General features: G+C 34.6%; 1 protein-coding gene and 1 pseudogene across 7 annotated transcripts in view; one reads left to right on the forward strand and one right to left on the reverse strand.

The window, feature by feature from the left end:
• Window positions 1-22,463, forward strand: part of ECT2 (epithelial cell transforming 2) — a 63,281-nt gene that overhangs the window by 37,218 nt on the left and 3,600 nt on the right. For all 7 annotated transcript variants that reach the window (XR_007155777.1, XR_007155779.1, XR_007155780.1 and 4 more), the window contains 6 exons: window positions 3,246-3,324; window positions 3,488-3,607; window positions 7,211-7,349; window positions 8,654-8,808; window positions 20,330-20,437; window positions 21,403-21,549. Coding sequence is in view for 3 of the 7 variants with exons in the window: in XM_047875935.1 (XP_047731891.1) it covers window positions 3,246-3,324; window positions 3,488-3,607; window positions 7,211-7,349; window positions 8,654-8,808; window positions 20,330-20,437; window positions 21,403-21,549 (748 nt within the window). In the remaining 4 variants the exon portion in view is untranslated. The remainder of the gene's footprint in view (window positions 1-3,245; window positions 3,325-3,487; window positions 3,608-7,210; window positions 7,350-8,653; window positions 8,809-20,329; window positions 20,438-21,402; window positions 21,550-22,463) is intronic.
• LOC125175057 (phosphatidylinositol N-acetylglucosaminyltransferase subunit P-like) lies at window positions 13,089-15,192 on the reverse strand (annotated as a pseudogene).

The following is a 22,463-nucleotide window of genomic DNA, read 5'->3' on the forward strand; positions in this document are numbered from 1 at the left end:
TTAGATTCTTACAATATTAGTTACATATACTTAGCTTATATAGATTAATTTGTTATAGATATATGCTCTAGTAGCTTCAGTATGTGTATGTTTTGTTTTTAGAAACTATGTATGTTTCAGATGTAGTTTGTTAATTTTGGTATATATACACTCCCACAGAACCATCACTACCATCAGGATAAGGAACACTATCACCTCCAAAAGTGTACTCATGCCTTTTGGTAATAATCCCTTTTCCTGCCTCTCCCAGTACTTCCTATCCCAGGGCAACAACTATTCTTTTTATTTGTATAATTTTCATTTCCTAGGATTTTATCTAAATAGAATCAGACAGTATGTTGTGTTTTGTGAGTCTTTTTTCACTCAGCTGATTATTTTGAGATTCATCTTTACTGTTGCTTTTATCAGTAGTGCATCCCCTATTCTTGTTTGCTATTGTATGGTTGTACCACAACTGATTGATCCATTCATGTGTTGGACATTTTAATTGTTTTCCCAGCTCTGGTTCTTACCATTAAAGCTGCTATGAACATTTGTGAACTAGTCTTTGTATGAATATATGTTTTCCTTTCTCTTGGATAAATACCTAGTAGTAGGAATGGCTAGGTTGTATAGTAGGTAATATGTGTAACTTTTAAAAAAATTGTCAAACTGTTTCCAAAGTAGTTGTAATGTTTCACATTCCTACCAACAGTAAATGGTGAGTTTCAGTGTTTCCATGTCCCTACCAACTCTCGGATGATTAGTTATTTTAATTTGTGAAACTTTAATAGTTGTGTAGTAAAATCTAATTGTAGTTTTGACTTGTGTTTTCCCTAATGATAAATGATGAGCATTTTCTTACGTGCTTATTTGCCATCCATATCATCTTCTTTGGTGATATGCATGTCCAAATCCTTTGTCTGTTTTGTTTTGTTTTTGTTTTTGTTTTTAATTTGGATTGTTGTCTTATTGAGCTGTGAGAGTTCTTTGTTCTGGTTAAAAGTTTTTTGTCAGATATGTGATATGCAAATATTTTCTTGGAGTCTGTGGCTTGTTTTTTCTCTTAACAATTTCTTTCAAAAAACAGGAGTTCTAGATTTTTATGAAGTCCAACTTATCAATTATTTTTTATGGGTGGTACTTTTATCTAAAAAAATTTGATCTAACCCAGGGTCACAAAGATTTTTTTCTGTTTTCCTCAAGAAATTTTTTGTTTTTGGTTATTAGGTAAAAATTATCTAGGTCTATGATCCATTTTGGGTTAATTTTTGTATGAGGGTTAAATTTTGTATAAGGATCAATGTTTATTTCTGTATATGGAACTCTCTTCTAGTACTATTTGTTGAAAAGACCATCCTTTCTCCACTGAATTTCTTTTGCATCTTTACTGAAAATCAGCTGACCATAAATGTGAGGGCTTATTTCTGTCCTACTCTTAATTCTATTTCATTGATCCTAAATGACTATGATTATTCTAGTACTACACAGTCCTGATTACTGTGCTTTGTGTATTAAGTTTTAAAATGGGGAAATGTGAGTCTGTCAACTTTATTCTTCCTTTTCAAGATTGTTTTGACCATTCTGGGTCCCTTGAATTTGCACTTAAACTTGTATTCCTGTGGTAAAAATCTTACTTTATTATGGTGCATAATCTTTTTTAAATGTTGCTGGAGTTGGTTTGTTAGTATTTTGTTAAGGATTTTGGTGTCTGTATTCGTAAGGGATATTGGTCTACAATTTTCTAGTGATGTCCCTGCTTTGGTATCAGGCTAATATTGGTTTTAAAAAATACATTGGAAAATGTATTCTTCTGGGTTTTTTGGAAGAACTTGGGAAGAACTTGTATTAAGTCTTTAGGTGTTTGGTAGAATTCATCAATGAAGTTACTTGGGCTTTAGAATCACTGCTTGAATTTATGGTTATAGACCTAATCAGACTTTTTATTTCTTCTTGAGTCCGTTTCTATAGTTTTCTTTGTAGGAATTTGTCCATTACATCTAAGCTATCTACTTTGTTGACATGCAATTGTCCATTGTATTCTCATAATCCTTTTTATTTCTATAAGGTTTGTAATGATGTTCCATTTTATAGTCCTAATTTTAGTAATTTGAGTCTTCTTTGTTTTCTTGGCCAGCCTAGCTAAAGGATTGTCAATATTGTCAGTCTTTTCAAAGAACCAGCTCATTCTGTTGATTTTGTTATTTTTTTTATTCTCTATTTCAGTAATTTCTACTGTATGATTTCTTTCTTTCTCTTGCTTTAGATTTACTTATTTTCCCTAGAGTCTTAAATCAGTAACCTAAACATGTTATTGATTTGAGATCTTTTTTTATTACATGCACTTATAGCTATAAATTTGTAGGTACTGCATTAGTTGTATCTCATCAGTTTTTTGGTTTTTTTTTTTTCCCAAAGAATTTGTAATTTCCCTATGATTTCTTCTTGACCCATTGGTTATTTAGGGGTATGCTGTTTATTAATTCCCACATATTTGTGCATTTCCAAAGTTTTCTTTTGTTATTTCTAGTTTTACTCCTTGTTGTGGGAGAAGATTCTTTGTATTGTTTCAATCCTCTCAGAATTTTTGAGGCCTATTTTATGGCCTACCCTGGAAAATGGTTCATACACACTTGAGAAGAATGTATTTTGCTGTTGTTGGGTAGAGTATTTATTTCTGCCATTTTACTTTTGGCCTATTTATGTCTTTGAATCTAAAGAATGTCTCTTATAGACAGCATATAGTTAGTTGGGCTTGCCTTATTTGTCTCTTGTCTCATAGGAATTGACTTCCTAGTATCTTAACAACACTTGATTCTTTATATTTTGATGGTTTTTAGTTGTTTCAGGAAGAAGGTGTATCCTTTCCTTCTTAATTTCATCTTACATGGAAGTAGTAGTCTTAGTTTTTGTTTTACTGAAATGATTAACATATGACTTGGGAATGAGCTACATAAAACCTTAACTAATAGAACTTCTGTTAACTTGAAGTTGTACAGGTTTAATGTATTTTAGGAAATACATAGTATAGTAAAAAAGGAATATTGAAAGAAGTTAGTAAAACATAATTTTCTGAAGGATTCTTTAGAATTTTTTTAATATGGTAGGATACTTTTGGGAGGTGTTTTAACTGATTCAGTTGTCAAAATTAAGATAGATTTGCATGGAAGATCTTTTTTTGTGACAAGAGATATCTTTGAATGCAGTTTTCATATTTTAATTTTTTTTTAAGTTGAAGTTCTAAACTAAATTTATTAATTTTTCAGCCATATTAATGAGGATAAGAGAAAAACAGAAGCTCAAAAGCAAATATTTGATGTTGTTTATGAAGTAGATGGATGCCCAGTAAGTATTCATTTTTGATGATTGTTAGTTTATTTTCTTTTTTGTTACTGAGAGTTTATAGTTTTAATATAAACAGAATATCGGTATCATTTTCTTTTAAATTATAACTTTAAAAAGATTACTACCAAGTGATCTCTTTTACTAATATTTTCAATCTATACAGGCGAATCTTTTGTCTTCTCACCGAAGCTTAGTCCAACGAGTTGAAACAATTTCTCTAGGTGAACACCCCTGTGACAGAGGAGAGCAAGTAACTCTCTTTCTCTTCAATGACTGCCTGGAGGTAAATTTGTACTTAATATAGTATAACACTGCTGATCTGTGTGACTTGCCTGAATGTTTAAAGCCAAGCTTTGATTGAAGTATAATGTAGAAGTTAAAGTTAACAAAACACATTTTTTTAAATTGAGCCCAATTGTTGGTTCAGTAGTATTAATAGAATACTTTTAGGAGAAGGCCTAATACTAAGAAGTATGATGAATTTTCATGACTTAAAATCCAAGTCAAAATGAAAATTTAATTTATTTCCATGCTAATAAATGTTTAGATCAAGGATTTAGGAACTTACTGGCTCTATTAAGTATGTTTATTCAAGATCTACAAAATAATTTGAAATTGAAGTAGCTTTTTCAATCAAAGAAGGAGCCAATATTTTGTTGAAGAGTAGAATAACTTGATTATTGAATATTAAGAATCATGATCCCCTGATGATCCCTTAAGACAACAGATTTTAGGGTAAATGAGTGGTTGGCATATCAGATGGGCTGCACTGATTATAATTCTAAAATTCTCATCTATTAAAGCTTTTATTTAAAGTCTGTACCTCTTCCTTTTATCCTTTTCTACTATACTTCTCTTGAAGTGCTGCCCTCTTATATACATTATTATTTAGTATAAAATACAGGGAATCTTAGAGAGCCAACCATGTACAGTTATAGGCCTAATAAAATCTCATCAAAAATTGACTTGTGTTAAATGCAGTGTTTTGTTGTAGTGAGGTTAATGAAAAACTATTTTTATTTGATCAGTAATGTCACAAAATACAAAAGACAGTGAAAATACTATACATAATTGACCACACCCTAACTGAAAAAGTCATGAGGCAGATAATTCTGAACTACTTGTTTTCTCCATAAGGAGAACTTCAGCCTGCTTTGTTTTGGAGAACAAGGGTAGGGGAAATCAGTTTCCAATGGGGTTTTACTTTACATAGTTGCTCAGTACTTCTATTTGTTTGCTTTTGCTTCTCTTCCTATTAAAGTGCCCAGGTCAGCTGGCACCTTTCATCTAATAGGTTAGGTTGCTAATCCATTCTGGGTTTTATCCCCTGAATCCTGAGAGTTGTGGCTTTAAATTTTTGATCATACATCTTCTTCAGATTCCATGAAGTTTTTTATAACTGGCTCATTGACTTACCTGCCACTTTAATTCCTGTCATTGCTTACTTCCCATAGCTTTTGAGTACATTATGTGATACCCTGGTTCCTCATTTCCTTTACCTTCTTAAATCCACTGACTTTTGTTCTAGTTTCTCTTAAGCCTCCCTAACTCAGAATCATATTAACTGAAACAGCTTTATGTCTATTATTAAATTTGGACTTCAAGACTTATAATCCTAAACTTTTATTCTTTAGCTTATTAAAAAAAAAATCTTAGCAAATCTGGAGTGAAGAAAATGATAAAACTTAGAAACATTTAAAATGGATAAAATCTATACTGACTTCTCTTAAATAGGACAGAGGATATTTTACTGAATCTAAATTGAGGATTTATATATTTTCCTTTTTAAATTTTTTTTTTTTCAACGTTTATTTATTTTTGGGACAGAGAGAGACAGAGCATGAACGGGGGAGGGGCAGAGAGAGAGGGAGACACAGAATCGGAAACAGGCTCCAGGCTCTGAGCCATCAGCCCAGAGCCCGACGCGGGGCTCGAACTCACGGAGCGCGAGATCGTGACCTGGCTGAAGTCGGACGCCTAACTGACTGCGTCACCCAGGCGCCCCATATTTTCCTTTTTATATTTTATCTTTGAGTTTTTACCTTGATGTGCTAACATTTGTGTCATCGATATTGGCACTTGTCATTGTTTCTCCTTTTTAAAAATGAACTTTAAAATTATTTGCTTAGTTGGGAATGCAAGCTGGTGCAGCCACACTGGAAAACAGTATGGAGGTTCCTCAAAAAACTAAAAATAGAACCACCCTACGACCCAGCAATTGCACTACTAGGCATTTATCCACGGGATACAGGTGTGCTGTTTCGAAGGGACACATGCACCCCTATGTTTATAGCAGCACTATCAACAATAGCCAAAGTATGGAAAGAGCCCAAATGTCCATCGATGGATGAATGGATAAAGAAGATGTGGTATATATATACAATGGAGTATTATTCGGCAATCAAAAAGAATGAAATCTTGCCATTTGCAACTATGTGGATAGAACTGGAGGGTATTATGCTAAGTGAAGTTAGAGAAAGACAAAAATCATATGACTTCACTCATGAGGACTTTAAGAGACAAAAGTCTCTTAAGGGAAGGGAAGTCTCATAAGGGAAGGGAAACAAAAATAATATAAAAACAGGGAGGGGACAAAACAGAAGAGATTCATAAATATGGAGAACAAACTGAGGGTCACTGGAGGGGTTGTGGGAGGGGCGATGGGCTAAATGGGTAAGGGGCATTATTAAGGAATCTACTCCTGAAATCATTGTTTCATTATATGCTAACTAATTTAGTTGTAAATTTTAAAAAATAAAAAATAAAATTAAAAATTATTTGCTTAGCTTAGCCAAATTGATTTAAAACTATATTCAAATTTATAGTAGAAACTATTTTATCTTTATTGCCTATTTTTACTATATTAATGTAAATTAAAATTTAGTATTTGATATGTAACATATATTTGAGTTGTATTTCTGCTTCAATGTGAATATGATATTGACTGCCTTTTGATCTTTTCCAATAGCCAACCCAGGGTAGTGCATTTTTAGCCATATTGAATTCATGATGGTGACCAATCTCAATTCATCAAGTAACAACCTAAATCATTTTGTGTTAATGTCTTTCAGTTGATGATTATAACCTCAAAAGAGACTTTCTTTTAAAAAGGCAAAATAATACATTAGGCTTTCATGGAAATGAAAATAATAAATTTAAAGACCTTATAAAATTCACAGAATTCAGTACATCATGAATTACAAGGCCCTTTCTGATTTTGCTCCTGTCTTCTCTAGTTACTTTACCTATCTCCTCCTTTTGTAGGAGTTCCCAGCTTAGGTAAAGTTATATCTTAACACTGTACCTTGAGTTTATAATTTGTATCATTTGTTTAGTGTATTAGTTAGTTAGTTACTTCTTTACCCTGCCTCTTTCTCAATGATACCTAACTATCATGAGCGCCAGAGCCATCTCTATATTATTTACTCTTTTGTCCTCAGTGCCTTGTACAGGATTTGAGATAATTGTGAATTCTCCTTTTCAACTAAAATCAATTACCTTTTGAACCCACGACTGAGATCCCAGAGCAGCTATTCCCTTTCCTGAACTCAGGGCCTTCTATTGAAGGTTCCTGTATCCTATAATGTTATTCCTTCTCAAAATGCTTCTAAGTTCTTTCACACCTCGCGGACCTTTTGCTTAGATCCTGTCCCTTGGTCTGTTTTCCTGACTTTTTAAGCTCTTCTTATATATGCATGAACATTTCTGCTATACAATTATATGTATGAATTTGTTACATGGTAACTGCTTCTTATTGCATAGTAATTCTGGGATGATTAATAGTCAAGTGAATTGCATGTAGATTTATGTCATTAGTGTCATTTTTAAGTATTTAGTCTTTAATAGTTTTCATTCATATCATTATTATTTTTTTTTCTGTAATCAGATAGCAAGAAAACGGCATAAGGTTATTGGCACTTTTAGGAGTCCTCATGGCCATACCCGACCCCCAGCTTCTCTTAAGCATATTCATCTCATGCCTCTTTCTCAAATTAAGAAAGTGCTGGACATAAGAGAAACAGAAGGTATGCTCATTGGATAAATGTTGGTTAACTGAAAATAGTTCATAATCATTGTAGGTTTGATTCACTCCCTTAGGTTTTTTTTTTTTTTTCTTTCTTAAAACTGGTAAATTATCTTTAAATACAGTTGGTTAGTATTGGTAAAGTAATTTTTCTTATACTTCTATCCAAAGTCTTCTCTAGAACCTACTTGATGTTTTATTTTTCTCAAATGAAAATGCTATCTCATCCTGTGGGGTGTCTTCATCCCTTAAGGGACAAAGAGCTTTTAAATGGTTTCATGTCAAGATAGTGTCCTAACCTAGCTTTTTCCCACATCAAAACTTATTTCGTTCCTTTAGAATCCAAAGGAAATCACCAGTCTATTACCTGTGCTCTGCATCCTATTGCTTTCTTGTTGGCAATGGCTGCATTGCTAGAAATATGTTTAGAATATGACCAGAAGAGATGTGCGTGAATAAATGTACCCAAAGTAACTATGGTAGACTCAACATGGGTCAAACGTGTGTTAAGGAGAGCTTTTACTCAACTGTGGTAGTGTTAGGGAGGGTTCTCTGAAGGCCTGAAATTATCAAAAACAGTATCAACTGTTTGTTTAATTGGCATTTAGTAATGTGTGTGCATGGCCATATTTTAGATGTTAGGACCTATTTTTTTTTTTTTACAAGTAAGCTGTTTCCATTACTGATCTCATCCTCTAATGATGGAAGGATTTGAGTTTATGAGAAACAATCACAGAAAACATGAATAACAACTTATTTTGTGTCTTTATTTGGTTGTCAGATTCTGGATGTATTAAGTGTTACAATAGTGCATTTATTTAAATCCTCTCCATGTTTTTGGATTTGAATTATGGATTATTATTTAAAATAGGTTCTGTTTTAGTATTTTGGTCCAAAACCATTTTGTAAAAGTTTTAATATTTGGACATTTGATTTCTTTGAACTTGATTTAAGTTATCAAATTAGTCTTATAATGCCATTTTAATTTAAAACTTAAATTCTGGAATTCTAAGAAATGATCTAATTCAAAAAAACTTTCTCAGAAAATATTAAATTTCATAGAAAATACTGCTTAATGTCAATAAATCATCATTGTTGGTCTCTCACATGGTACTTACTGTTATAATTCTTGCCAGTTTCAGTGTAATATCATGTTCCTTGTGTACTTAAAAATATAGAGGATGGAAAGGGTGGGGAAGAGATCATTTCACTGGAGTTTTGTTGCTCTGAGGGAACTAAACTTGCATAAATCTTTCATTTTGCAAGGAGTAACACTTAATGTCTATGATTGTTCTGGAACCCTAGATTGCCATAATGCTTTTGCCTTGCTTGTGAGGCCACCAACAGAGCGGGCAAATGTGCTGCTCAGTTTCCAGATGACATCAGAGGAACTTCCAAAAGAGAACTGGCTAAAGATGCTATGTCGACATGTAGCCAATACCATTTGTAAAGCAGATGCTGTAAGTTCTTAAACCACTATTATAATGAAAGTTTTAACTTCATTACAATGCATTCAGACTAACCCTACATTTCTAATGACTTGGTAATTATGAAATTATGAATGTAGGAAAGTTCTAACTTTATGTGTGTTGAGGAAAACCGGCTTAATAAATTGTTTTGGAAAGATTTTTAAAAGTATAGGCACATGAGGGGCACCTGGGTGACTCATTTGGTTAAGCATTTGATTTTGGCTCAGGTCACAATCTTGTGGTTCGTGAGCTCGAGCCCTGCATCAGGCTCTGTGCTGACAGCTCAGAGCCTGGAGCCTGCTTCAGATTCTGTGTCCCCCTCTGCCCACCCCCCCCCCCCCCCACTCATGCTCTCTCTCTCTCCCTCTCTCTCTGTCTCTCTCAAAAATAAGTAAATATTAAAAAAATTTTTTTTAAGTATAGACACATGAGACCATTTTGAATGCCTAGTTTACTGAAAGGCTAATAGCTCCTGTGCCTCTGATTTAGTGGGGCTTTGGGGACTTGTTCTGATGTACCCTGTGATTTTCATTAGTGTTCTTTGACCTGGCTATTTGTAAAATAGAGGGTATTTTGTTCCATTGTTCTTTTACCTTTGTTGAAAGCAGTAGGTAAGTTGTAACAAGTTGTTTTTCTGTTAGGCAAGTTGCCAATCCAGTTTTCTCAGTCCATCCTCTGAAAATCAAATACTCTTATGAATATATAATTATCTTATACAGATTAAATGCAGCTACATGAGAAAATCAAATTATTGAAGTTAAATGACTCACAGAAATCAGGTAGTCTATAGTATATCTTGGATGAAATCTAGGTCCCTTTACAAATAACTTGATTTCTTCATTATATGTGGGAGAGACATGTGATAGACAGGTATAGACCTTTTCATCTTTGGACAAATAACATAGATAGAGAAGAATGTAATGATAAGCAATCCTTTACATTACCCTAGTACTATAACAGATTGCCTTGGACATTTCCTGTTGGAAATAAATGTTTATTTTATCATAGCTAAGTCTGACGTTGAAGGCTGTTGAGGTATACTTTAGTGATTTATAGAATAGGTAGTGTTTGATTAAAGCCTCTTGCCTAGGTGTTGAACAATTAACAGACATTTTGAATTATTATTTTTTTAAGCAGAAGATTTCAGTTTCTCTTTTTCAACAAGTGACATGACAGGGAAAACCAAGGAATAAAACCCTGAAATTGACAAATTTATCCTAATTATTATAGAATGCTTCAATCCAGCATGATTTTTTTTTTTTTAATTTCTATGTGCTAACAATATGTTGTTATAAAGGATTGTTCCACAAAAAGTTTCACGGAAGGAAATACAGCTAGTGCTGACTGGAAAAATAATGGAGACGGCTTTTGTTATAAAGCTTACAAAAGTGCTCATTGTTAAGAGGGATTTTTTTTTTTCATAGTTCTAGGTATCCATATAAAAAATGGATCCTTGCAGTATAGTGACTGCTTATTGTAGAAATTAATCCTACATTTATCACAATGTCAGACTAGATTGCTTATGAAGTCCTTTCCAAATGTATAACCATAATACTTTAAATAGTTAACGGAAAAATTTCCGTAAAATACAATCTATTGAATTACTAGCCACAAGATGGCTAATAATTCTAGAACTGATGTATAAAACAGCTAATGAAAAAAATTTCATATAAGCTAGCCACAAGATGGCAGCAAACGTTTAGCAATGTCCTGATTAAACAGTAATGGTGAGAGTGGGCATACCTGTCTTGTTCCTGAACGTAGAGGAAAAGCTCTCCAATTTTCTCTGTTGAGGATGGTATTAGCTGTGGGTCTTTCATATATGGCCTTTATAATATGGAGGTATGTTGCATCTATCCCTGCTTTGTTAAGGGTTTTTATCAAGAATGGATGCTGTATTTTGTCAAATGTTTTTCTGCATCTATTGAAAGGATAATATGGTTCTTATCCTTTCTTTTATTGATGTGATATATCACGTTGATTGATTTGAGAATACTGAACCAGTCCTGAAGCTCAAGAGTAAATCCCACTTAATTGTGGTGAATAACTCTTTTAACATACTGTTGAATTTGATTTGCTAGTATCTTGTTGAGAATTTTTGTATCCATGTTCACAGGGATATTGGCCTGTAATTCTCCTTTTTGGTTTTGGAATCAAGGTAATGCTGGCCTTGTATAAAGAGTTCGGAAGTTTTCCTTCCACTTCTATTTTTTGGAATAGTTTGAGAAGCCTAGGTATTAACTCTTCTTTAAATGTCTGGGTAGAATTGCCCTGGGAAGCCATCTGGCCCTGGACTTTGGTTTGTTGGGAGATTTTTGATTACTGACTCAATTTCTTTGATGGTTATGGGTCTGTTCAAATTTTCTATCTCTTCCTCTTTCAGTTTTAGTAGTTTGTGGGTTTCTAGGAATTTGTCCATTTCTTCCAGATTGCCCAGTTTGTTGGCATATAATTTTCCACAGTATTCTCTTTTAATTGTATTCCTGTGGTGTTAGTTGTGATCACTCCTCTTTCATTCATGATTTTACTTAGTTTGGTCCTTTCTCTTTTCTTTTTGTTAAGTCTGGCTAGGAGTTTATCAGTTTTATTAATTCTTTCAAAGAATCAGCCCTTAGTTTCATTGATCTCTACTAGGTTGTTTCTATATCATTTATTTCTGCTCTAATCTTTATTATTTCCTTTCTCTGCTGGCTTTAGGCCTTCTTTGCTGTTGCTTTTCTAGCTCCGTTAGGTGTAAGGTTAGGTTGTGTATTTGAGACTTTTCTTGTTTCTTGAGGTAGGCCTGTATTGTATATACTTCCCTCATAGGACTGCCTTTGCTGCATCCCAAAGGTTTTGGACTGTTGTGTTTTCATTTTTATTTGCTTCCATGTACTTTTTTATTTCTTCTTTAATTTCCTGGTTAACCCATTCATTCTTTAGTAGGATGTTCTTTAACCCCTGTATTTGAGGGCTTTCCAAATTTTTCTTGTGGTTGACTTCAAGTTTCATAGCACTGTGATCTGAAAATATGCACAGTATGATCTCAGTCTTTTTGTACTTGTTGAGGGCTGATTTGTGACCCTGTATGTGATCTATTCTAGAGAATGTCCCATGTGTACTCAAAAAGAATATGTATTCCATTGCTTTAGGAGGAGATAGCCTAAATGTATCTGTTAAGTCATTCCAAGCCAGTGTTTCCTTGTTGATTTTCTGCTTAGATGTTCTGTCCATTGTTGTAACTGAGGTTTTAAAGTCCCATACTATTATTGTATTATTTCCAAAGAATTTCTTTGTTATTAATTGATTTATATATTTAGGTGCTTCCAAGTGGGGGCATAAATATTTACATCGTTAGGTCTTCTTGATGGATAGACCCCTTAATTATGATGTAATGCCTTTCCTCATCTCTTGTTACAGTCTTTGGTTTAAATTTTAGTTTGATATAAGTATGGCTGCTCTGGCTTTCTTTTGACCTCCATTACTATGATACATGGTTCTCCATCCCTTCACTTTGAATCTGCATGTGTCTTTGGGTCTAAAATGAGTCTCTTGTAGGCAGCATATAGATTTTTTTTTTTTAATCCATTCTGATACCATATGTCTTTTAATTGGAGCATTTAGTCCATTAACATTAGGAGTGATTATTGACAGATATGAATTTAGTGCCTTTGTGTTACCATAAAATTGGTGTTTTTTGTGATGTTCTCTGTTCCTTTCTAGTCTTTGTTGCTTTTAGTTCTTTTTTCCCCAAAGAATCCCTTTTGATATTTCCTGCAGGGCTGGTTTAGTGGTCACAAACTCCTTTATTTTTTTTGGGGGGGGGGGCTCTTTATCTCTTTATTCTGAATAATAGCCTTGCTGTCTGAAGTATTCTTGGCTGCATATTTTTCCCATTTAGGACATTGAATATATCTTGCCACTCCCTCTGGCCTGCCCAATTTCTGTGACAGATATGCTGCAAACCTGATCTGTCTTCCCTTGTAGGTTAAGGATGTTTTTTCCATGTATAAACTAAAAAAAAAATAAATTAAAAAAAAATTGCCTTTTCCATATCCCAAGGCCCAGGGTGGGGGGGGAAGGCGCAGAAAATAAACAAGAAAAAAAACAAAGGAGGCTATATCCTTTTTCCCCTAGAGCTGAAGCTTTGTAGCACTCTATGATCTGCGGACTTGGTGTGTGGGAGGGGTTTGTGCCAGTCTTCTGGGGGTGGGGCCTGCTGTGCTGACTCTCAGGTGGCTTGCCCTAGTGGTGTAAGCGGCCCTGGCCTCCACTTGGTGGCACTGATTTGCTCACTGAAGTCTGTCAGTCCTGATAGGCGGGGTGAAAATGGAGTTGCCCTGCTCTCTCATCCCCAGAGCAGGGAGCTCAAGCCTGCCACTCTTCATGAAGCCCTCACAGAACAATCTCCTGTCTCGTGTCCCGGTTTCCACCAGATCCCTGCCTTCACCCTGCCTGCCTTTGAGCTGTCCACCTGCCAGGCAGCACAGCATGTCTGTATTTTATCTCAGGTACATAGGTAGGTTTCAGAGCTCCAAATTTTGGAGACCCATGCTGATCCTTTGGGGGAGGGTTTCACTGCGCTGTGGCTAGGTCCAGCTTGTTCCAGAAATCGGTTGCACCACTGCGCAGCAGTTTGGAGTTTATGATAAAGTACAGCTGAAAGCTGGTACCAAGGCTTGCTGCCCTCAGTTAGCATTCTTGTTCCAGTGTTAGTGAACAGGTCAGCTCAGTGGCACCTCCTGGGTCTTTTGTTCCCAGAGAAGCCATGCCACCTTTCCCAAATGCACTCCAGGCAGGGGAACTGCTTCTCCCTGTGCTACTCGGAATCCTCAGAGCACGTTGCCCACTCCCAGGTCTCTGACCTCATTTCCTACTGGAACATGGCAAATTTGCCAGGTGCAACACTGGCGATGGTGCAGACATCCAAAACTTCAGGCTCTATGTTCTACTGTTTATGAAAACTAGGGATATTCAACCCCTCTCCTTTTCCCAGTCATTGGTTTTGGGGAAGAGTGTTTCTTGTGAAATTCCCTATGTGCACTTTCACTCTTCTTTCTCTTTCTTTTTCTCTTGCTCTTCTCTCTGTGATCAGGCCTCCTCCATTGCAGTTCCCACAACTCTTCTCTCTCCACCCAGTTCAACTCTCTACAGCCCTTACCTTTCTTAATGTGGCATTTTTATTCTCCTCCAGTTGTACATTTTTACTCTTTGCCCTCAGATTGATTTCTTGGGTGTTCGCAATGATCTGATGTTTATTTAGCTGTTTTTGAGGGACGAGACAAGACTAGTGTCTCCCTAATTCTTGCCATCTTAATCGAAAGCCTCCATTACTACTTTCTAATCTTGAACTTCGCAGATTTGTTTTCAGAACTAGTTTTAGGTACATGTGGATTTGGGGCTCATTATTATGTTGAGTAAATCATGAAATGTTTTTAGAATTATGTTAGTATGTTATTAAAAATTAGTTTTTGTTATGGTATAATTTTATTTTGGAGATTTAGAAGAATAAGGTTTTTTGGGGGAGGGGTTTCTTACTTTTACTGATTATTTTTTTTAAAAATCTGGTATATGGTGATGCAATATTTCATTTATTCTGTTAATAACTAATACTTGAGAACATTTATAATATTAATGGAAATTAATCTAAGAGAAGTTCAACTTGTTTCTTACATTTCAACATTGGGTATTAATAGAATCAAAATAATTATGGTCAAAATTAATACATCAAAAACATAATACCTGCTTGGTGTTGGTCTACATACAATTAACTTTTTTGGCATAAAGTTCTTTGGCTGCAAGAAAGAACATTTGGTTTACTTTACTAATAGGAATATCTTTTTTTTTTTTTTTTAATGTTTATTTTGAGAGTGAGAGAGAGAGTAAGCAGGGGATGAGCAGAGAGAGGGAGACAGAGAATCGTAAGTAGGCTCCACACTCTGTCAGCATAGAGCCAATTACAGGGCTTGAACTCACAAACCATGAGATGATGACCTGAGCCAAAACCAAGAGTTGGAAGCTTAACTGACTGAGCCACCTAGGTGCGCCATGGAATATATCTTAATGCTGGGATAGCCTTTTCTTGGTATTTCTTCTGCCCTTGGTTTTTAGCATAGTTATCTGTGATTGTATGAATGGAGTTGAGCGGAAAGGTACTTCTCATGTTTATTCCAAGTAAGTGTACATAACCAATTACTATAGGAATAAAGAGGTAGATGGGCAGTGCAACTGCACAATATTTTTGAGGCCAGTAGGTTAGTAAGTCTAAGGAGTTTAGCCAAGATTCGGGAATAAAATCCCATATAATACATAGTATGAAGCCAAATTGGGAGCTTAAAAAAGAACAAAGCCACAGATCGCTTTTTCTGGCAATAGCGATGGTGAATTTTCCACCATTTTCCCTGTGCCTTTAACCACTCTCAGTACCCAGTCCCCTGTGCAAGCGCTGGTCTGCAAGGCTCAGGGGGGCAAGAAAGGAAAAACTGAGGGAAAGGCCAGGTTGCAACAGCACCCCTAGAGTAAAAATTTTTAATATTTGGAAGAGAGAATGGGAACTATTAATAAGAAAAGGAGAGTAATAGGAAAAAAAACTTGGGAATATTGAAAACAAGTTTCCCCTATTTAGAGTTTTTGTCTGTGATTTGCCCTATTTACCTTCCTCTATGGAGAGAGAACTAAAAGAAGTACTTCATCTTTACATCTTAGTAAACAGCTATATTGTCTTCTCAGCCACCAGAACTACATAGATGTTTACCCTTTCAGCCATTCTGAACCCAGAGCCTTCTAGAAATGTGAAAGACCTCATATCTACCCTCATCAAATCAGAAGTAATTGAATATGAAATATGAAGCCATCTGCTCTCTTCAGTTCATATGGGGTTATTATATACTTAATAACAGTTCAGATAGCAACAGGAAAGACCGAGAGTCTCTTTTCTTTGTTAGCAACTGCTTAGGGATTTAAATTTCAGGGGCTTTTATTATTAAAAAAGCATTTCATCAAAATTAAACACACTTGGAGTTGAGTTTCTTTATATATACATTATACATTATGCATCTAAAAATTTTATTCAATGAGTAAAGTTTACCAGTATTTAGTTTTATATTCATATTATGAGTTTTACTAACTTAAATTGAACAGTAATATTTGCACATAACGAAACATTAAACAGGAAAGTGTGCTGCAGTAAAACTTATGCACCTGTCCCGCTATTTTCAGCAGTGCCACTTTTGATACTTTCATCCCTCTTTCCAGAAAGACAAGTGTAGACACATGCATTTCTTGTTAAATGTATTCCTAGGTAATTTTCTCTTTGTAATTCTATTCATAAATGAGATATTTTAGCTAAGTTGTTTTCTAGTTTTGTATGCAGGTTAATCTTTGATATGTATGTTAGTTTTGTAACCACTTTTATTAAATTAATTCTCTTACTGTTTCTAATTGTGTCCCACCTAATTCCATTGTATTTTTCAGCATTTAATTTTTAAAAAAATGTCATAGGCTGACCAATTTAGCATGAGCATTGATGAATTACTTTGTGTTTTGAAATCAAAACATCATGAAGGAAAATATATGTGTGTCAAAACATCCTTTTTCTGAATTTGTCTCTGTATCTAGGACATAAAAGGCTTCTATCAAATAGCTTTTAATATACATTTGTTGATTGAATGAAAACCAATTTGAAATGAAACTAAAATTGAAAATGAAATGAGAACAAAATCAAGTTTATAAAACTAAAGTGACAGCTGTGCTTAGTTTATGGTGTAATATGTACAGCAGTGTAGGAAATGTGATCCCTCTACTATAAGATGTAGGAAATCTTAATAATGCAGAGCCTTGCCGGTGTATGTGAATGAGGATGGGGGAGACTCGGGGATAGGCAGAGCTTGAATCACAGTCCCAACTGCTTTGTTTCCCATGGGCTGTCAAGATATTTTACTATTCAGAGTTATTTTGCAAACGATTATCTAGATAATTAACAGGAACCAATTGAAAAGTATTAGAACTTGTAACAGTTTAGTTTAAGTAACCAAATAAAAAATAAATACACACATATCAATAGTTTTCTCTATGCTGGCAGTAACCTACTAGAAAGTGTGGGAAATGGAGACCCCACTTCCCAGTAAAGCTTGGTGTGTAGATTTAGGAAATTTTAGTATAAATCTAGGAATAGCCTTAAAAGAAATGAATGAAACCTATGTTAAGAAAACGATATACTTTACAGAGAAATCCATTATGTTCTTGAAAGAGAATGCTGGCTGGCATAAAGATGTCAATTCATTATAGTTTTTATAAAATCCTACAGGAAATTTCTGGATTTTGACAGAATGATTCCAAAGATAATTTTTAAAGAAAAAGCAACAACAAGAAAAGTAGAGAACAGGGGTGCCTGGGTGGCTCAGTTGGTTAAGCATCTAACTTCTGCTCAGGTCAAGATCTCACTGTTTGTGAGTTTGAGTCCTGAATTGGTGAGCTCAAGCCCTGCTTTGGGTGAGACCGGCCCCTCCCTCCCTCCCTCCCTCTCCCTCCCTCTCCCTCCCTCCTTCCCCCTCCCCCTCCCTCTCTCTCTCTCTCTCTCTCTCTCTCTCTCTCTCTCTCCCCCCTCCCCCCACCCAGGCCCTTGCTCACTTGCGCCCCGCTCGCTCTCTCTCTCGCTCTCTCTCTCTCTCAAAAAAAAAAAAAAACACAGTGCTTCTCTGATGAGATATTACATTATATTTTTTAAGTTACAATGATGCGAACACAACTGCACTATTAAAGATGGATCAATGGAAAGGATACATGTCCCTGAAATAAGAGTTTATTGTATGATAAATGTAGTACTTTAACAATTTAATAAGATTGTTAACCTATGTTGCTAAGATAGTTGGTTAAATACTTAGGGAAAATTAGATGTATATCCTAACCTTATATCTACATAAGTTTATAGGTAGATTCAAGAGTTGAAAGTGAAACCATCTCAAAAACCTGTAAGAAAATGGAGATGTAGGTGGTGAATGTAGAATCTGGTTATTTGTTTTTTTGATGTTGAGTTTTGGGCATTTGCTATATATTTTGGATACTAATCCCTTCTCAGATATATCAGATATATGATTTACATTTTCTCCCATTTTGTGGGTTGCTGTCTCCTATATTGAATGGTGTCTTCTGCATATTTACCAGTTTTTATGAAATCCAATTTTCTGGCTTTTGTTGTTGTTGTTACCTCTGCCTGTGGTGTTGTGTTCAAGATATTGCTGCTAAATCCAGTGCCTTGAAAATTTTGACCTCTGTGTTCCTTGTCTTCAAAGGTTTTGTAGTTTTAGTTCTTATATTTAGATCTTTGATCCATTACAAGTTAATTTTTGTATATGGAGTAAGATAAGGATCCAGCTTCATTCTTTGGCTTGTGGATATTTAGTTTTCCCAGTACCATTTATTGAAAAGACTGTCCTTCTCCTGTTGAATAGTCTTGATGCCCTTGTCAAATCATTTGACCATATTATATGAGGGTTCATTTCTGGGCTCTCTAGTCTGTTTCATTCCATTCTATTCTGTTTCTTAGGACAGTACCATATTATTTTGATTACAGTAGTAGGTTTTTAAACCAAGAAATTTAAGACTTCAAACTTTGTACTTTTTCCCCCCAATATTGTTTTGGCTATTTGGGGTCCCTTGTGATTCTGTATGAATTTTGGAATGAACTTTTTTTTTTGCAAAAATATTGGGATTTTTGTAGGAATTTTATTGAAGCTGTAGATTGCTTTAGGTAGTATTGACATCTTAATATTAAATCTTCCAGTTCATGAACACAGGGTGTTTTTCCACTTATTCATGTCTTTAATTTTTTTCAGCAGCATTTTACAGTTTACAGTATATGTCTTTCATCTCTTTGACTAAGTTTATTCCTAAGTATTGTATTTTTTTGATGTTGTTATAATATTTATTTCTTAACAAGAAGAAAGTAAAGGCAATTTTTGTTCAAAAATAATGAAATAAAATTAATTCTCATCTAATCAGAAGAGACTTTTATCATTTGTTCATTAATAGTAATTTCTTTGAGTATCCAATGATATGGAAAAAACCAATAACATACAGCGAATTGGAAAATACAAGATATAAAACTGAATAGAATGACTCCAGTTTTGTTAAAATAAAACATTTCGTGCATATAGAAAAATATATGTAAGGAGTATGTTTAAATGTTAATAGCAAACAGTCACTACATTTGTGGAAATTTTTATTTTTAAAATTTTCTTCCAAATTTTTTATAATAGATGTGATTTTTCTTTTTTTAACTTAGAAAAAAAATTGTGCGTTTAAAAAAAGGCACAGGTACCTGAATGGGGTTAGATAAGCTGTGGACTCATTAGCAAATGGATGAAGTGGAATGAGAGGGTCTAGAGCTGGCAGGGTGGATTTGCTTGTTTTAAGAAAGTTTGGCAAAACCAAGCCTGTCTATGTGGGTGTCCGTGGTGAAGAGCCAAAAAGCAAGCATTTATAATTGTAGAATATAATATTTAAGGCTGTTTGTAAAGGAGCTTAACATTTTATTTCAAAGGACTACTATGCATTATCTTGTTTTATGATTCCTGTGGGTTAATTATACTAGATATTTTCTACATTTTGTAGATGAGAACATTTCCTGAAAAACCAATATTCACAGGGTTGTATAAAAGTCTCTCTAGCCACAGAATGACAGTGCTGGAGGATAGTCTTAATAGTGCTAGATTAGCGGGGGAACTTGCCGATGGCCTAGATTTATAAATGTAAAGGGCAAATTGGTATAGAAATATGCAAAACCTTTTTGTCTAACCTGCTTTTTTTGAAAAACCCAAATGTAATTTGAGCAAGTGATATTTTGGGTTACTTGCAGATTAGTTGTCTCATTTAAGGTTAATTTTGACCAATGGTTCTTACATGAAATCTTTGACTCCTTTTAGAATGTAACATGATCTATGAGCCCACTCCTCAGAAAAATGTCCTTTGCATTTATGCATACACAGAGATTTGCACATGATTTCAGGGAGGTTGCATACCTCCTGATTTCTATCCATTGCCACTTCTAGGAGCTCTTGATCACAGGTTTAGAACCTCCAATTTAGAATCTACCTAGATGTTAATTGAGGAAGAAAGGAAAACGTAGGAGAAAGTCTATGTTTTAATTTTAGATAGATTATCTCAAGAAAATTGTTTTTGATATTGGTTTTACAGCAGGCTTTATGCTTAGACATTTGTCCACTAAGTTTCTAGCTTGTTGGTTTTAGTGTTGTTAAAAAGATTTTATACTGAGTTCTTTTTCCAGTTGCTTTGGTGTCCATGGTCCTTGCAATGAATTTTTCATTTAGTGAATGCTAATTTTTTACTATCCTTAAATTAGTACATTTCAGAGTAGAAATTATGTGAAGCATATAAAAAATCTTGAGTAACTTCATTTATATGTACTTCCATGTGTATATATATGGAAGGTTTGATTTTAGAAACAGTCGTGTATTTTTATTTTCTATTTTACTTACTTATTTTAAAATAATAAAAAGTGTTATATTTTCAACAGGAGAATCTTATTTACAGTGCTGATCCAGAATCCTTTGAAGTAAATACTAAAGATATGGACAGTACATTGAGTAGGGCATCTAGAGCAATAAAAAAGACTTCAAAAAAGGTGAGTCATAGTGAGCTTATTATTTAATATGTCTCCAAGATGTATTTTTCAGAGTATATTAAAATTATATTGACACAGACATCAGTGTAAGGATAGTCTGTATAGCAGAGCTGTTTTCTTGGTTCTAGGAAATGGCCCATAGAGGTAATAAGTTTTATTTCAGCACGTTCTATAGCGCTTGTTATCCCTTCCATTGATAGTGATACTTCTGTGACCTGTGCTTCAGTAGAAATGTACTGATGGTGGCTTAGATGCAGATATGTGTGCACTCATCTTAAATATTGTCTCAGATATTTTTCAGCAAAGGGCACATGACAGAGTCAGGAGACCTCGGATCTATTCCTGACCTTACGTATGTTTCAGTCTTCTAATGATGAAGATCACTTCCCTTCTTATCAGAGTTGAGGACTATGTAAGAATGTTGGTAATGGGCTTTTAAAAAGTAGAACTAGCATTTTAATATTTTAAGCAAAATTTGCTGCCATCATCTGCTAAAGTTACATTTTTCTGTTGTTTGCTTTTGAAGGGAGGCTTTCTCCTTTATTTAACTATCTTTGTATCTCCAAGCATTTAATGTGTATGATACATAGTAGATAAACATGCTGAATAATGATTCAGTGAGCTCCTTCACTTTTTAATAAATAAATTGAGGTTCATGTGGCCTTGGGTTAGAGATTTCATGAGTAAATTTTAGCAAAATCAGATAAAAACCCAGATTTCTCCTCTTTGCAGACCCTGTTTTCCCTCCTACCTTTTTTCTCCCATCGACTATGGTCCTTTATGAATGCAGAATGGAATAGTCTACAGTGTACTACCACAACTTTTCACTGTTTTGTCCAAAGAGATTCTAATTCTGCCGTATAATCTTTGTAGAAAATCTTCATGTGTATTTGGCTTTGTTTATGTTCTTACCAGTTATATTACATTTATTAGGCTTAATTAATTGTAACTTGTTTTAACTGTAGGTTACAAGAGCGTTCTCTTTCTCCAAAACTCCAAAAAGAGCTCTGCGAAGAGCCCTCATGACATCCCAAAGCTCAGTGGAGGGAAGAAGTCCTTCCAGCAATGACAAGCATGTAATGAGTCGTCTGTCTAGCACATCATCATTAGCAGTAAGTGACTTTGATCTAATGGGCTAAATGACTTACTCACATTTATGGAGTTGGTATGGAGTTTGTTAACTTTTTGAAGATGGAAATGTTAATACCTCCATTTTTTTTTAATCTCTAAACTTCTAACTTGTTTATTGGGTAAAGGTAACTGAGAAAAACTTCACTTAATGAACTAGAGATATAGAGTGTAGTTTGATATGAAATTTTATTGGGATTGAGATACATTAAAAAATCTCTCAGAAAAGAAACCTATTTTAATGAGTCCCATCACTTTATTTATTTATTTATTTTTTCAACGTTTATTTATTTTTGGGACAGAGAGAGACAGAGCATGAACGGGGGAGGGGCAGAGAGAGAGGGAGACACAGAATCGGAAACAGGCTCCAGGCTCTGAGCCATCAGCCCAGAGCCCGACGCGGGGCTCGAACTCACGGACTGCGAGATCGTGACCTGGCTGAAGTCGGACGCTTAACCGACTGCGCCACCCAGGCGCCCCGAGTCGCATCACTTTAACTCATGTAAATAATGATGGTTCTGTTTATGTAGATTGGCTCCAATAAGATAGCGGAGATTGAGGGGTTTTTTTAAACCTAGAGGTTTTTTTTAAAAACGTAGTTCTGTGACGAGTAGAATATAAACTCTGAAGCTGAAGGATGATATGGATTCTAAATTCATGTGTATATTTTTAAATGTTTCCTGAATAATTCAAATTTCTAGTGGTGTTAGATGTATTTGATATTTAATATTGGGGACATTTCTAACATTCTAAGTATGTGAGTGATGTATTTGTTCTTTGTAAAATTATTATTGATCTAACCTACTAAGGTTAACAAAAGCAAGTAACACTTTTTTTTTTTAAGGTGTTTTTTTTTTTTTATGTTTATTTTATTTTTGAGAGAGAGAGAGTGAGTACC

Source organism: Prionailurus viverrinus, chromosome C2 (genome assembly GCF_022837055.1).
Source record: "Prionailurus viverrinus isolate Anna chromosome C2, UM_Priviv_1.0, whole genome shotgun sequence".
Classification (NCBI taxonomy): Eukaryota; Metazoa; Chordata; class Mammalia; order Carnivora; family Felidae; genus Prionailurus; species Prionailurus viverrinus.